This window comes from Oncorhynchus mykiss, chromosome 25 (assembly GCF_013265735.2).
Source record: "Oncorhynchus mykiss isolate Arlee chromosome 25, USDA_OmykA_1.1, whole genome shotgun sequence".
NCBI classification, from domain to species: domain Eukaryota; kingdom Metazoa; phylum Chordata; class Actinopteri; order Salmoniformes; family Salmonidae; genus Oncorhynchus; species Oncorhynchus mykiss.
In genome coordinates, this window is record NC_048589.1 from 6452917 (window position 1) to 6469480 (window position 16564).

The following is a 16564-nucleotide window of genomic DNA, read 5'->3' on the forward strand; positions in this document are numbered from 1 at the left end:
ACTAACAAAACAAAATAACAAAACTTACAAAGACCGTGAGGACGTAGTGCCCAAACACACTAACAATCAATATCCCACAAAACACAGGTGGGGAAATAGCTACCTAAACATGATCCCAAATCAGAGGCAACGATAAACAGCTGCCTCTAATTGGGAACCACATTAGTACCAACATAGAAATAAATATACTAGATCACCCCCTAGTCACGTGACAGTCGTTCCAAACACACGTGAAAATTAACAAAGATATATTTCTTAAGTGAAGTCATTTGTGATTTATATAAAACGTTTCTACTAATACTGTATGGTAACTCTATTGAAGTCCACTCTTGTACAGCACACTAAAGGTGTATCTCTTTCTCTAAAATTTAGGAGATTTTAAGATATTTTGTTGTTTGTGATGGTACTCTAAGTGCGTGGGCCATCCTGTGCCACCAGTCAATCGTGCTCGCCAGGTAACCTGGCTGCCATAGAATTGACCTGGATGGATGTGCCTAGCGACAAGCTGCTGGAGCCCATCATCTGCATGGTGAGAAACACACATTCACTGCTCACAAACATACTGGAACATGCTGTTTCAACATACACATCCAGGCATCGCAAACTGACTCTCACATTTGTGTAATTTCTGAACCATGCTCATGATTTTGTTTGTCTTCTGTGTGTGTCCCTCTGCCCTCCAGTCTGACATGCTGTGCTCACTATCCACCACGCAACCCACAGTCAACATGGAGGTCTTGTTCAAGGTCAGGAAGTTCACAGAGGACTTAGAGCAGGAGGGTTGAGAGGTCCTGGTTGGCAGGGGCTTTACTACTCCTTAATCAGTCTCTCCTATCAAGACCCAACTCCAGTCAAATAGTAGCTACAGTAGTACAACAGTATTACAACACTACGAACCTGCATTGGCAAGAATGATGGAGCATTTAAATTTACACACAATTGTGCAATGGAAATGTTTTTTTTTTGCATATCCCAACTCCCTCTGAGACACCCACAAGTGCCTTGCTCAAGGGCACAGCGACATCATTATTTATTTTCCCACGTTGTCGGCTCTGGTATTTGAGCCAGCAACCTTTCGGTAACTGGCCCAAGGTAACTGGCCCAATGATCTAACCTTGAGGCTACGTGCCGCCCCTTAGAATGTAGGGTGACTCCCCTAGTGGGTCCTGAACCCAGGTCAGCAGCACTACATTGCTGTGTGTCTGTATAGTTGAGGGTATATTGGTTTAGTAATACTCAATTCAGTTCTGGTACCAGAGGGGACATCAATGCTGTTACACGTAGCCATGATCACCAAGCTACCCTGACTTAATAAAACCTGAATTCAAAAAGAACAAGATGTGGTTGTCATTATTTTATTTTAACTAGTATTATAGTATGCCCACATTTCTGTCCACTACTTTTGAATCAGGTAGCAATTAAATGTAAGGGGCTTAATACAGTTCCAGCCACTAGGGGGTACTCTGGTGAAGCCCATGGGAAAAAAATAAATGTAGTTTAAGTGAATTGGGAAGAGTAAGAATGAAAAACTAAAGAAAGACTGTAAACGGCTGTTACCTGTGCTGACATGATTAAAAGTCAAGTAAACCGTACTTTTCGCGTTGTAGTTTATATGATAAGCTCATTGGAAGGGAAACATAAACAGATACATGTGCTGCCTTTCCAACTGATGTCAAGTTCCAACACAAATATTCATTTGAAAAAGCAATAGACTTTCACATTGTAGGTCTGTTGTTTAAACAATGTAATCATAATAGATGCCATTTAGCAGATGCTTTCATCCAAAGCGACTTACAGTCATTTGCACATACATTTAACGTATTGGTTGCCCCGGGAATCGAACCCACAACCCTGGTGGTGGGATCGGCATGCTCTTCACAGGATCATCATTTATAATGTAATGTGTTTATAACAGTGAATGACATTGATAATAAGTCTATAGCAGTGTAATAAGTGTTTATAACAATGTACAGCACATCTACCAACGCACCGATACGTTTCAAGAGCCTAAACTATTTTGTTTCAGAATCCTCAGACCCCTGACAGGGAGTACCATAGGGGATAGTGCCATCTAGTGGAAAGGAAATTAAACTATTATTCCAGATATTATTTAACAAAGAATAATTGAAAACCTAAATGACTTTTTAGAGATCCAAGAAACGAAACAGAGCGCATCTTGAAACAGGGAAATATACTTCAATTTGTGATGTGTTCCAAGTAAACGATGGACTCTTTAAATTGAAGCTTTTTGCTCGATTTGGACCCTGTAATGTCGCTGATTTCATGGAGCTCTCCAACGCATCATATACTAAACAAAATCCCGCAAAAGTGAAAGCGCCAGAAATAAACATCGCGAGATTGTAAATATGCGTGAGAGACAGATTTGAAAGCAGAAGTTTTCATCCAAAACGATTTACATTCATGCGTACATACATTTTACGTATGTAAAATTAGACTTTTTCAAAGGTTTTTCCGATGCAATTTTTTTTTACGTCTTTCTTTATAATAGTGTATGTATTCAACAATTTCGAATGGATCACTTCCCAATGGGCACATACATCAATTAAATTTTTATTCCACGTTGGTTCAACGTAATTTAATTGAAATTACATGGAAACAACATTGATGCCCAGTGGGTTTATTGTGTCACAGTGAATTTTATAATCTGCAGTCAATTTCAGTATGTTTTCATGTGCCATGATTCTGACATTTGACATATGATCCTCATAGGATTAGGCTAAATAGTTTCAGTGGGGCAGTAAATGTAATCTCAATACAATACGATGTGCATATAACGTACATATAGCCAATATAGCTATTAAACCCATGTTCAATGACTGTAATCTGTGACGCAAGTGGCCGAATATGTTTGTGACGTTCCATGGAACCCACGGTATTGTTTAAAACTCGATTCTGATTGGCTTGCAGGTCATTCTACAGTGTAAATTATAAATGAAAACGTGCTTTTATATCAGTGTGACAGATTCACAATACCGAGCGTGTCTCAAACCGTCCCGCGCTTTTATCTGCCTAAAGGTATCTTCACGCACGACTGGATAGGCCTTTTAGATACGCTTGTCCAAGGTAGGGATATGAGTAAAGCTATAGCCTACTTTTAATGTTTTAGTTCCGAACTCAAGTTATTCCAGTCAAGTGATTAATTACTAAAAGTTTGTTGTTTTGACTGAGCAGTCCAATGACCAATGCTGTTTTTGGACTATGAGACCCTCTGCTATATACTATGATGAGCCAATAACATGCATAGATTATGCATTAGGCATTGCACAAATCAGTGTCTAGGTCAGAATATATAACAGCTACTTCCGGATGGTGAGACGTGCATTGCATGACGTGCAATTTTGTGTCGTTCCTATCAGGTACATTGTTAAAGATATTATATTGTAATTGTATTATTTTGGTAACTACCCCAGTGAACAAGCGCCAAACCAGCGTGCGTGAGTGCAGAGTTGGATGGTGAGACGTGCATTGCATGACGTGCAATTTTGTGCCGTTCCTAACAGAATAAAGCTACATGACTGGTGCTACATGTTGGAGTTCCGTGTCGATGACTGATTGTACACAACGCAAGACGAGTACTGTTACACTATGTAGCAATAATGCATAAAAAATTCACAATATTTCTTGTATTTCAATTATTCATCTAGGCCCAAGACATAAAGTTGCCTGAAAGCTGTGTAGCAAGAATTCCTGCTCCTGACACATAGGATGGTAATCACATACACGATTGGCTTAATCAAGAATCATGGATACCTTTCATGTGAGTACTCACACACCAGATTTTTTTATACATACCTCAGAAGGAAGATACCTCAATATCTGGAAGCACTGTCTCATGTACAATTGTTAATGCTATCTCTGAAATGTCTAACAAAATGTTGACTCGATCGTTTCATCAAGACCTCATCACAAGTTGGAACTAGTGGTCAACATTGGGACAATGCAGCCCAAAATAACAGGGCTGAATATTTTCATGGAGGTAAGCACTACACTTCTGATGGGTTTAAAGATTGTATTACATTATCTAAAAGTGAGAAAGTAAACCCCAGCTGCTGTTATTCTTTTCACAGGGAAGGACAATCCCCATTATGCCATGAATGTTTCATTGCTGAACCACCATAGATATTTTTCCCCTAATTTGTCTCCCGTTCCTCCCAACAGTGAGCAAGACCTGCCAGCAGAGCTCACTGGAGCAGGGAGACATCCCGTCATCCTTTTGGCGCCTGACAAAGTACACTTTTTTTCTTCTAAATAACACTATAGTAACATCTTCTGCACAATGTTACATTCCTAATAAGATTGGTGTTAAGTGGGAAAGAATCCTAAAGATGGTCCAATGGGCATGGTCTGAAGCCTCTCGTCATCTCAGTATGTTGAACCACCTGATTTCCTGCAGGCTTGAGATTCAGATCCTGCTGAACGATGTTAAGCAGTCGATTAACCACATGCAGGGGACGCTGAACACCATGCAGGGGCAGTGTATTGAGTTGCAGACTGCCATATCTAAGGTAGTGTCAGATGAGTCTCAGATACAGAAGAATAAGTCTATGATGGTATGGTGATAACGATTGAGATGGTGATTATAATAATGATGACTAGCTTTACCCCACCCTACGGGCGGTAAATCATTGGATCTGATTAATTCAATTCAATGCAATTCAATCTTTGAGGACTGCAACCATAGAAATACAATTTATTTACCCTAATAATAACCTATTGTCAACTTCCCATCTATGGTTATCTTGGTTGTAAATGTAACTGGGGCCACATAAATAATTGTTAGGCTACTCATTTTGAATATACCGGTGGCAACTTGTGTGACCATAAAAGTCTGTGTGGGCACTGGGCACAGTAAAATAATTTGGTTACTGACCTGTCTAACATCATAGAAGGCCCTTCAAGTCGGAACTAGGAAATTCTGACATTTCTGACTCGCTAACTCATTATGGAATGATGATTTCAAGTTTCCCACTGAAGTATCAGAATCAACCAGAAGGAAGCTCTACGCTAATAACTTACATTCATTTTAACTCTGAGGTTCCAATTTTCCGATGGCATGTGAATGCGTCAATAATTGCCATGGTCATTTTGAATGTTCAGTCAGTGAGCATTATGGGTAATTGTCCTACATACTTACATCAAATGCTGTAGTAACAGTGCCATTCCAAACACAATAAATGTGAAAATTAACAAAGATGCAAAATAAAAGTGAAGAAAATCAGTTTAAAATTGTAGTAGGAAATGCCCCTGCAGCAGGGAGGCTTATGGTATTATAATATATTGTAGATAACATTAATATAATTTGTGTATTTGCAGTATCAGTACACATACAAATGAAAGTATATGCTAGGGATTGATCTACACTGAGTGAACAAAACATTATTCCTATTGAGTTGATTTTTTAAGGAATGACAATATGCTCTATATTATACCTTCAGATCATCACAGCAGCCGAAGTTGCTGTGCAGAGAAAGGAGATCGTCCAAGCATCAGGCCTCATCCCATCACAGAGGAAGGGTATCCTCCAAAAAGCCAGTGTCCCTTCACAGAGGGAGGGGATTCTCTCAGCCGCCAGCGTCAATGCACAGAGGGAGGAGAACCTCCGATCATCAGGCGTCATCCCTGCACGGAGGGAGGGGATCCTCCAAACAGCTAGTGTCCCTTCACAGAGGAAGGGGAATCTCTCAGCCGCCAGCATCAATGCACAGAGGGAGGAGATCCTACGATCATCAGGCCTCATCTCGTCACAGAGGGAGGGGATCCTCCAAACAGCCAGTGTCACTGCGCAGAGGGAGGAAATCGTCCCAATGGCCAGCGTCCCTGTGCACAGGGAGGGGATTGTCCCAAGGGCTAGTGTCCCTGCTGAGAGGGAGGAGATCCTCCGAGCATCAGGCCTCATCCCTGCACAGAGGAAGGGGATCCTCCAAACAGCCAGTGTCCCTGCACCGAGGGAGGGAATTCTCAGAGCAGCTAGCATCACTGCGCAGAGGGAGGAGATCCTCAGAGCATCAGGCCTCATCCCTGCACATAGGGAGGGGATCCTCCGAGCATCAGGCCTCATCCCTACAAAGAGGGAGGGGATTCTTCCAGCAGCTTCTATCACTGCGCAGAAGAATAAGATGCTCAGAGCATCACAACTCACCCCTGCACAAAGGGAGTTGATCCTCCTGATGACCAGTGTCACTGCGCAGAGAAAGGGAATCTTCCCAAAGGCCAGTGTCTCTGCGCACAGGGAGTGGATCGTCCCAAAGGCTGGTGTCCCTGCAGAGAGGGAGGAGATCCTCCTCACAGCCAGTTTCCCTGTGAAGAAGGAAAACAATCATCCACAACCACCTCCCATCATCCCCATGGTGGCACCACTGTGGAAATGGGATGTTGGAGCGTGTACTGCACCTGTGGATTTCTATTCCAAGAGAAGAGGTCACTTAACCTTACCTAATTAGTAAAGAAATGACCATTGTGATAGCGTGAGAATAAGTTGTGATAGGTTAAATGTACGGCTCATGTGAGTGTATATCTGTAATACTTTCATGCATTTTCTACATAAAACAGGTTTAGCTACATTTTACTTTTACATTTTAGTCATTTAGCAGATGCTCTTATCCAGAGCGACTTACAGTAGTGAGTGTATACATTTTCATAAATCGTAAATCGTAAATCTCTCGTAAATGTCTCCAGGATTTCGCATGGATTTGTTTGATATTTGCAGATAAATATGCTCGATTTTGCAGCGACAATTATGACATTTTGCATTGTAATATGCAATTGTCTTGTCCATTTGTTGCAAAAATGCGCTGCCAAGGGAAAAAACTGTGTTGACGTGTGGCTTGATTAAACCATATTATGCAGTAAATGTGCGGTGATTGGTTGAAATTGCGAGCCCTCTTTTCGTACTCTGGTAATGGGTCAGTTCTTTGAGATAACATTCTGATGATGTGACTATTTTATGCAGAAATAGTTTGGCGATTGGTCAAATTTGTACGCCCTCACATAATATGCAGGGAATTGTTGATTTTGCAACCCAAACAATGCGATCGCAGAGTCCTGGAGTAACCTCCCAGTAATCCCTGCGACTGCGTGTAGGTTAAGATTGGGTTGTAACAGAGTATCAGAGCGAGACGTTCCTATCTGTCAGCTAATAATTGTTCTGTATGGTGACATGAGCAGAGTGGCCTGACTTCTCCCACTTATTACAGATGTCCGACTTAGATATGTTGAGCATCCTGCTATGATGTCCATCACCAAGCCGGAACACTCCGATGCCAACCCTCAGTTCCAGACTGGCACCCGGCCGGTGGCTGAGCCCCAGACCCCTGCTGTTCACAATAACAGTGGAGGCTGGCTCAGCTGGGTCTTTGGGAGTGGAAGAGCTAATAAGAAGGAGGTTCATCTACCTGAGGACAAAGACAGATCTGTTAGGAACGGGTTCTTAACACTATATTATATGTAGAGACAATTGAGTGGATTTAAATAAATAAAAAATTGTGGCTTGCTTCACATTGCTCATATCTTCTTCCTCAGATTGTCTGGGATCCAACTCTGCACAGATGGGTTAACAAAACTGAGCCCAAGGCTGAGGTACACACTTAAATTCAATTAAATTAAAAACAGTGAACAACCATTGTATTTCAACTGTGATAATATTACTAACAATTTGGAAAAATTGTTGATGTGTTTTACAGGACAAGTGTGTACCACCACCTCCACCGATGGGGACATATGGATATCAGGGGAACACTGGCAATGTCCCCAAAGGAGTGAATCCCTACTCTATGAAAGCAGGTGAATATTGCTTTAGAATACATGTGGTTTAACCAAAACTGTGTCAGCCAATCATAGATGTCCCTGGTGATCTCCTGCTAACACCTTTCCCACTACCAGCAGGTCTATGGGGCAGCAGATACCCTACAATGCATTTCAATGATGGGACAAACTCAAAGCCTCCAAGCCATGGGCCTGGACTGCTTCCTAGACAGCTCTCTGGCTTGCTCCCTCCTTCACACTTTGACCTCATGGCACCAATGGTTGTGCCACCTGACACTCTACCTTACTGAGGTATGACTCTGGAACATCCTTCCAAATTGTATCCATTCATCATTAACTGAGATTTTACTTGAACATAGCAAATGGCTGAGGTAGCAAGAATGTTAACTATTTTTTGTTTTGTCCAACAGGCCAATTAACCAGAGTGGATTTGCCAAACATAGATTTTTTCAGTGTTAAAAAACTTCACCATTAAAAAAAATTAAAAGATGATTTTTTAATTAAATCTCTCCTTTGTGTCCTCATGTAATTTCATGTGTTCTATCATCGTTTACAATGCTTATTGCTTCTGCATTGCTTTACGTTACAGACAAGTGTATATTATACACATATATTTTATTTCAGAAATGCATTTTGGATTTCCTACATTTACTCACTGTACAGACAAATATATTTTATACATATATATATTTTTTAAACATTTTTTAAAATGTATTCCATAGACAGATCTAAATATATTTAGATGCATTTAGAATTTCTAAATGTCAATATTTTTACTATCTGTGTCACGTGTTTATGCCCATTTATGTACATCCTGTTAACACCTCACACAGATGGTCAGTGGCTTAAAAAAGAAGACAACAGTAACATGTCAGACATAGTTTAAATGTATTCATTGTTGAGTTTGCACCCCAATATGACACTTGAAATATTTCACAGAAGACACCTATTGTGTTTATTGAGATGTACACGGAGATGCTCAGTTGGTCAATATTCCCCTCCAGTGATTCCCCAACATCTTGTCAACATATCTTGTCAACATGGGCCTCAAAAATTATCTCCAATATATTGTCCATGTAAAAAACCTGTCTGATTAGAATTAATAATGTCCGACAATACCTTTTTAATTCTATGCGCTATACATTTTGCTAGCATTTTTGCATCACAACACTGAAGTGTAAGGGGCCTCCAATTTTTTTATGGACTGGATCTTTATATTTACTTTGAATCGTGTTTCAGTAATAATGAAGGAGTGGTTAAAACATGCTAATAACGGTCCTCTGAGGATATCAAAAAAGGTTTATCGGAGTTATTGACCTCACAAGAAGTCAGATTCGAGTAACTTACATTGTGGTGCTGAAACTTGAAGCAGCAGCCACGGCACAATCAATCGGAAATGGACAGCTCATGGTGCTGAAAGTATGCAAATTGGAGTAAACATTATTCATTTTAAACGTCTTCATTTTAATTAGGGATATGTGTTGGAGCCTATATCTTCCTATTTAAGAAATAAGAGGTAGGCTGTTAGTTCAAGATTTTGTAGAAAATCAAAGAGATGTGATTATATACAGTTATCTATAACAACGCTTTGGTCCGCGATTCTTAATGCTAGAAACAAGATGTAAAATAGGAATAACCGGGAAAGACGTGACTCTGATGCATATGGGGATATTGTTGTTTCATTTGGAAAAAATATAATTCTGTCATTATCAATTGATTAAGCTATTCACATTCTGTACAATAAAATACATTTAAACACAGATAGCTTTTAGGGAAACAATTGTGACCTCTCGTTGGGTTAAGCCAAGGAAGAAGATTAGCCAGCAGTTGAAGCTTACATTTTTCTGCGTCAGTAGGCCTACTCGGTCTGGGGTGGAAAGGTAGGCCTAACTTGAAAGTACCATGCTCAGATCCCTATTGAGGTCTCAGAGTTAATTATTTGCAAACAGGTTCAGTTTCGTTGCCAATAATACACACTTTTTTGGCATTGTAGAAATATAATAAGATGAACACATAGGACTATCTCTCTGTCTATACTGTAATTTCAGTCATTTGTGATTTGTTTTAAAACGTTTCTACTAATACTGTATGGTAACTCTATTGAAGTCCACTCTGGTACAACACACTAAAGGTGTATCTCTTTCTCAACATTTTAGGAGAACTTAAGATATTTTGTTATTTGTGATGGTACTCTAGGTGCGAGGGCCATCCTGTGCCAACAGTCAATTGATGGTGGATCACCTTCTGACCCCGTGGTGACCCAGGTGACCCGCCTGCCATAGAATTGACCTGGTATTTGAGCCAGCAACCTTTCGGTAACTGGCCCAATGATCTAATCTTGAGGCTACGTGCCGCCCCTTAGAATGTAGGGTGACTCCCCTAGTGGGTCCTGAACCCAGGTCAGCAGCACTACATTGCTGTGTGTCTGTATAGTTGAGGGTATATTGGTTTAGTAATACTCAATTTAGTTCTGGTACCAGAGGGGACATCAATGTAGCCATGATCACCAAGCTACCCTGACTTAATAAAACCTGAATTCAAAAAGAACAAGATGTTGTTGTCATTATTTTATTTTAACTAGTATTATAGTATGCCCACATTTCTGTCCACTACTTTTGAATCAGGTAGCAATTAAATGTAAGGGGCTTAATACAGTTCCAGCCACTAGGGGGTACTCTGGTGAAGCCCATGGGAAAAAAATAAATGTAGTTTAAGTGAATTGGGAAGAGTAAGAATGAAAAACTAAAGAAAGACTGTAAACGGCTGTTACCTGTGCTGACATGATTAAACGTGAAGTAAACCGTACTTTTCGCGTTGTAGTTTATATGATAAGCTCATTGGAAGGGAAACATAAACAGATACATGTGCTGCCTTTCCAACTGATGTCAAGTTCCAACACAAATATTGAAATATTCATGGGGCGGCAGGGTAGCCTAGTGGTTAGAGCATTGGACTAGCGCAAGTTCAAATCCCCGAGCTGACAAGGGGATTTGTCGTTCTGCCCCTGAACAGACAGTTAACCCACTGTTCCTAGGCCGTCATTGAAAATAAGAATTTGTTCTTAACTGACTTGCCTAGTTAAATAAAGGTAAAAAAGAAAAATAAATAGACTTTCACATTGTAGGTCTGTTGTTAAAACAATATAATCATAATATGTGCCATTTAGCAGATGCTTTCATTCAAAGCGACTTAGTCATTTGCACATACATTTTACGTATGGGTTGCCCCGGGAATCGAACCCACAACCCTGGTGGTGGGATCGGCTCTCCAACGCATCATTTACTAAACAAAATCCCGCAAACGTGAGAGCGCCAGAAATAAACATCGCGAGATTGTAAATATGTGTGAGAGTCAGATTTGAAAGCAGACGTTTTCATCCAAAACGATTTACAGTAATGCGTACATACATTTTACCTATGTAAAATTAGACTTTTTCAAAGGTTTTTCCGATGCAATTTTTTTATGTCTTTCTTTATAATACTGTATGTATTCAATAATTTCGAATGGATCACTTCCCAATGGGCACATACATCAATTCAATTTTTATTTCACGTTGGTTCAACGTAATTTCATTGAAATTACATGGAAACAACATTGATGCCCAGTGGGTTTATTGTGTCACAGTGAATTTTATAATCTGCAGTCAATTTCATTATGTTTTCATGTGCCATGATTCTGACATTTGACACATGATCATCATAGGATTAGGCTAGATAGTTTCAGTGGGGCAGTACATGTAATCTCAATACAATACGATGTGCATATAATGTACATATAGCCAATATAGCTATTAAACCCATGTTCAGTGAATGCAATCTGTGACGCAAGTGGCCGAATATGTTTGTGACGTTCCATGGAACCCACCGTATTGTTTAAAACTCGATTCTGATTGGCTTGCAGGTCATTCTACAGTGTAAATTATAAATGAAAACGTGCTTTTATAACAGTGTGACAGATTCACAATACCGAGCGTGTCTCAAACCGTCCCGCGCTTTTATCTGCCTAAAGGTATCTTCACGCACGACTGGATAGGCCTTTTAGATACGCTTGTCCAAGGTAAGGATATGAGTCAAGCTATAGCCTACTTTTAATGTTTTAGTTCCGAACTCAAGTTACTCCAGTCAAGTGATTAACCGTAAAAGTTTGTTGTTTTGACTGAGCAGTCCAATGGCCAATGCTGTTTTTGGACTATGAGACCCTCTGCTATATACTATGATGAGCCAATAACATGCAAAGATTATGCATTAGGCATTACACAAGTCAGTGTCTAGGTCAGAATATAAAATAGCTATTTCCGTCAATTCATGTTACTCACCTCAAGTGATTAATCGTAAGAGTTAGTTATTTTGATTATCAAAACAAACATCTTTGATGGAATATTCCAAATTACAATGCAATTATGCATCACAAATTCACAATATTTCTTGTATTTCAATGATTCATCTAGGCCCAAGACATAAAGTTGCCTGAAAGCTGTGTAGCAATAATTCCTGCTCCTGACACATAGGATGGTAATCACATACATGATTGGCTTAATCAAGAATCATGGATACCTTTCATGTGAGTACTCACACACCAGATTTTTTTTACATACCTTAGAAGGAAGATACCTCAATATCTGGAAGCACTGTCTCATGTACAATTGTTAATGCTATCTCTGAAATGTCTAACAAAATGTTGACTTGATCCTTTCATCAAGACCTTCTCATCACAAGTTGGAACTAGTGGTCAACATTGGGACAATGCAGCCCAAAATAACAGGGCTGAATATTTTCATGGAGGTAAGCACTACACTTCTGATGGGTTTAAAGATTGTATTACATTATCTAAAAGTGATAAAGTAAACCCCAGCTATTGTTATTATTTTCACAGGGAAGGACAAATCCCATTATGCCATGAATGTTTAATTGCGGAACAACCATAGATATTTTTCCTCTAATTTGGCTCCCGTTCCTCCCAACAGTGAGCAAGACCTGCCAGCAGAGCTCACTGGAGCAGGGAGACATCCCGTCATCCTTTTGGCGCCTGACAAAGTACACTTTTTTTCTTCTAAATAACACTATAGTAACATCTTCTGCACAATGTTACATTCCTAATAAGATTGGTGTTAAGTGGGAAAGAATCCTAAAGATGGTCCAATGGGCATGGTCTGAAGCCTCTCGTCATCTCAGTATGTTGAACCACCTGATTTCCTGCAGGCTTGAGATTCAGATCCTGCTGAACGATGTTAAGCAGTCGATTAACCACATGCAGGGGACGCTGAACACCATGCAGGGGCAGTGTATTGAGTTGCAGACTGCCATATCTAAGGTAGTGTCAGATGAGTCTCAGATATAGAAGAATAAGTATATGGTGATTATAATAATGATGACTAGCTTTACCCCACCCTACGGGCAGTAAATAATTGGATCTGATTAATTCAATTCAATGCAATTCAATCTTTGAGGACTGCAACCATAGAAATACAATTTATTTACACTAATAATAAGCTATTGTCAACTTCCCGTCTATGGTTATCTTGGTTGTAAATGTAACTGGGGCCACATAAATAATTGTTAGTCTACTCATTTTGAATCCACCGGTGGCAACTTGTGTGACCATAAAAGTCTGTGTGGGCACTGGGCACAGTAAAATAATTTGGTTACTGACCTGTCCTACATCATAGAAGGCCCTTCAAGTCAGAACTAGGAAATTCTGACATTTCTGACTCGCTAACTCAGAATCAACCAGTAGGAAGCTCTACGCTAATAACTTACATTCATTTTAACTCTGAGGTTCCAATTTTCCGATGGCATGTGAATGCGTCAATAATTGCCATGGTCATTTTGAATATTCAGTCACTGAGCATTGTGGGTAATTGTCCTACATACTTACATAAAATGCTGTAGTAACAGTGCCATTCCAAACACAATAAATGTGAAAATTAACAAAGATGCAAAAAAGTAAAAGTGAAGAAAATCAGTTTAAAATTGTAGTAGGAAATGCCCCTTGCAGCAGAGAGGCTTATGGTATTATAATATATTGTAGATAACATTAATATACTTTGTGTATTTGCAGTATCAGTACACATACAAATGAAAGTATATGATAGGGATTAATCTACCCTGAGTGAACAAAACATTAATAACACCTTCCTATTGAGTTGATTTTTTAGGGAATGACAATATGCTCTATATTATACCTTCAGATCATCACAGCAACCGAAGTTGCTGTGCAGAGGGAGGAGATCGTCCGAGCATCAAGCCTCAGCCCGTCACAGAGGAAGGGTATCCTCCAAACAGCCAGTGTCCCTTCACAGAGGGAGGGGATTCTCTCAGCCGCCAGCATCAATGCACAGAAGGAGGAGATCCTCCGATCATCAGGCCTCATCCCTGCACGGAGGGAGGGGATCCTCCAAACAGCCAGTGTCACTGCGCAGAAGGAGGAAATCGTCCCAATGGCGAACGCCCCTGTGCACAGGGAGGGGATTGTCCCAAAGGCTAGTGTCCCTGCTGAGAGGGAGGAGATCCTCCGAGCATCAGGCCTCATCCCTGCACAGAGGAAGGGGATCCTCCAAACAGCCAGTGTCCCTGCACGGAGGAAGGGGATCCTCCAAACAGCCAGTGTCACTGCGCAGAGGGAGGAGATCCTCAGAGCATCAGGCCTCATCCCTGTACATAGGGAGGGGATCATCCGAGCACCAGTCCACATCCCTACAAAGAGGGAGGGGATTCTTCCAGCAGCTTCTATCACTGCGCAGAAGAATAAGATGCTCAGAGCATCACAACTCACCCCTGCACAAAGGGAGTTGATCCTCCTGATGACCAGTGTCACTGCGCAGAGAAAGGGAATCTTCCCAAAGGCCAGCGTCCCTGCGCACAGGGAGTGGATCGTCCCAAAGGCTAGTGTCCCTGCAGAGAGGGAGGAGATCCTCCTCACAGCCAGTGTCCCTGTGAAGAATGAAAACAATCATCCACAACCACCTCCCATCATCCCCATGGTGGCACCACTGTGGAAATGGGATGGTGGAGCGTGTATTCCACCTGTGGATTTCTATTCCAAGAGAAGAGGTCACTTAACCTTACCTAATTAGTAAAGAAATGACCATTGTGATAGCGTGAGAATAAGTTGTGATAGGTTAAATGTACGGCTCATGTGAGTGTATATCTGTAATACTTTCATGCATTTTCTACATAAAACAGGTTTAGCTACATTTTACTGCTGACTATTTTATGCAGAAATAGTTTGGCGATTGGTCAAATTTGTAAGCCCTCACATAATATGCAAGGAATTGTTGATTTTGCAACCAAAACAATGCGATCGCAGAGTCCTGGAGTAACCTCCCAGTAATCCCTGTGACTGCGTGTAGGTTAAGATTGGGTTGTAACAGAGTATCAGAGCAAGACGTTCCTATCTGTCAGCCAGTAATTGTTCTGTATGGTGACATGAGCAGAGTGGCCTGACTTCTCCCACTTATTACAGATGTCCGACTTAGATATGTTGAGCATCCTGCTATGATGTCCATCACCAAGCCGGAACACTCCGATGCCAACCCTCTGTTCCAGACTGGCACCCGGCCGGTGGCTGAGCCCCAGACCCCTGCTGTTCACAATAACAGTGGAGGCTGGCTCAGCTGGGTCTTTGGGAGTGGAAGAGCTAATAAGAAGGAGGTTCATCTACCTGAGGACAAAGACAGATCTGTTAGGAACTGGTTCCTAACACTATATTCTATGTAGAGACAATTGAGTGGATTTTGTTTCAAAAAAATTGTGGCTTGCTTCACATTGCTAATATCTTCTTCCTCAGATTGTCTGGGATCCAACTCTGCACAGATGGGTTAACAAAACTGAGCCCAAGGCTGAGGTACATACTTAAATTCAATTAAATTAAAAACAGTGAACAACCATTGTATTTCAACTGTGATAATATTACTAACAATTTGGAAAAATTGTTGATGTGTTTTACAGAACAAGTGTGTACCACCACCTCCACCGATGGGGACATATGGATATCAGGGGAACACTGGCAGTGTCCCCAAAGGAGTGAATCCTTACTCTATGAAAGCAGGTGAATATTGCTTTAGAATACATGTGGTTTAACCAAGACTGTGTCAGCCAATCATAGATGTCCCTGGTGATCTGCTAACACCTTTCCCACTACCAGCAGGTCTATGGGGCAGCAGATACCCTACAATGCATTTCAATGATGGGACAAACTCAAAGCCTCCAAGCCATGGGCCTGGACTGCTTACTAGACAGCTCTCTGGCTTGCTCCCTCCTTCACACTTTGACCTCATGGCACCAATGGTTGTGCCACCTGACACTCTACCTTACTGAGGTATCACTCTAGAAAATCCTTCCAAATTGTATCCATTCATCATTAACTGAGATTTTACTTGAACATAGCAAATGGCTGAGGTAGCAAGAATGTTAACTATTTTTTGTTTTGTCCAACAGGCCAATTAACCAGAGTGGATTTGCCAAACATAAATTTTTTCAGTGTTAAAAAACTTCAGCATGAAAAAATATTAAAAGATGATTTTTTAATTAAATCTCTCCTTTGTGTCCTCGTGTAATTTGATGTGTTCTATCATCGTTTACAATGCTTATTACTTCTGCATTGCTTTACGTTACAGACAAGTGTATATTATACACATATATTTTATTTCAGAAATGCATTTTGGATTTCCTACATTTACTTACTGTACAGACAAATATATTTTATACACATATATATTTAAAAAAATAAATATATTTAGATGCATTTTGAATTTCTATGTTAATATTTTTACTATCTGTGTCAC

General features: G+C 40.5%; 2 protein-coding genes across 3 annotated transcripts; both read left to right on the forward strand.

Moving 5' to 3' along the window:
- The first annotated feature begins 2912 nt into the window (after positions 1–2912).
- LOC110511457 (uncharacterized protein KIAA0754-like) lies at positions 2913–8281 on the forward strand. 2 transcript variants are annotated; one of them, XM_036962904.1, is made up of 9 exons: positions 2913–3084; positions 3666–3778; positions 3919–4249; positions 5457–6438; positions 7215–7432; positions 7540–7596; positions 7701–7800; positions 7900–8073; positions 8193–8281. In XM_036962904.1, exons 3-8 carry the CDS (start codon positions 4112–4114, stop codon positions 8070–8072), a joined length of 1668 nt encoding a protein of 555 aa, XP_036818799.1. In that variant the 5' UTR covers positions 2913–3084; positions 3666–3778; positions 3919–4111; the 3' UTR covers position 8073; positions 8193–8281. The 2 variants fall into 2 exon arrangements, with proteins under 2 accessions (XP_036818799.1, XP_036818800.1); XM_036962905.1 differs by lacking the exons at positions 2913–3084; positions 3666–3778 and having other exon boundaries at positions 3862–4249.
- A 6195-nt stretch (positions 8282–14476) lies between these two features.
- LOC110504178 lies at positions 14477–16281 on the forward strand. The gene is made up of 6 exons (XM_021583007.2): positions 14477–14831; positions 15244–15461; positions 15568–15624; positions 15729–15828; positions 15925–16098; positions 16218–16281. Exons 1-5 carry the CDS (start codon positions 14531–14533, stop codon positions 16095–16097), a joined length of 849 nt encoding a protein of 282 aa, XP_021438682.2. The 5' UTR covers positions 14477–14530; the 3' UTR covers position 16098; positions 16218–16281.
- The last annotated feature ends 283 nt before the right edge of the window (positions 16282–16564 follow it).

Bases quoted from the DNA above. Each gene is read 5' to 3' on its own strand.
- LOC110511457 (XM_036962904.1), top strand. From the start codon at position 4,112: ATGAATGTTTCATTGCTGAACCACCATAGATATTTTTCCCCTAATTTG. The intron at 7,433-7,539 runs GTTAGGAACGGG...CTTCTTCCTCAG, and splicing joins CTGAGGACAAAGACAGATCT to ATTGTCTGGGATCCAACTCT. The intron at 7,801-7,899 runs GTGAATATTGCT...TCCCACTACCAG, and splicing joins TCCCTACTCTATGAAAGCAG to CAGGTCTATGGGGCAGCAGA.
- LOC110504178 (XM_021583007.2), top strand. From the start codon at position 14,531: ATGCTCAGAGCATCACAACTCACCCCTGCACAAAGGGAGTTGATCCTC. The intron at 14,832-15,243 runs GTCACTTAACCT...CACTTATTACAG, and splicing joins TTTCTATTCCAAGAGAAGAG to ATGTCCGACTTAGATATGTT. The intron at 15,625-15,728 runs GTACATACTTAA...TGTGTTTTACAG, and splicing joins AAACTGAGCCCAAGGCTGAG to AACAAGTGTGTACCACCACC.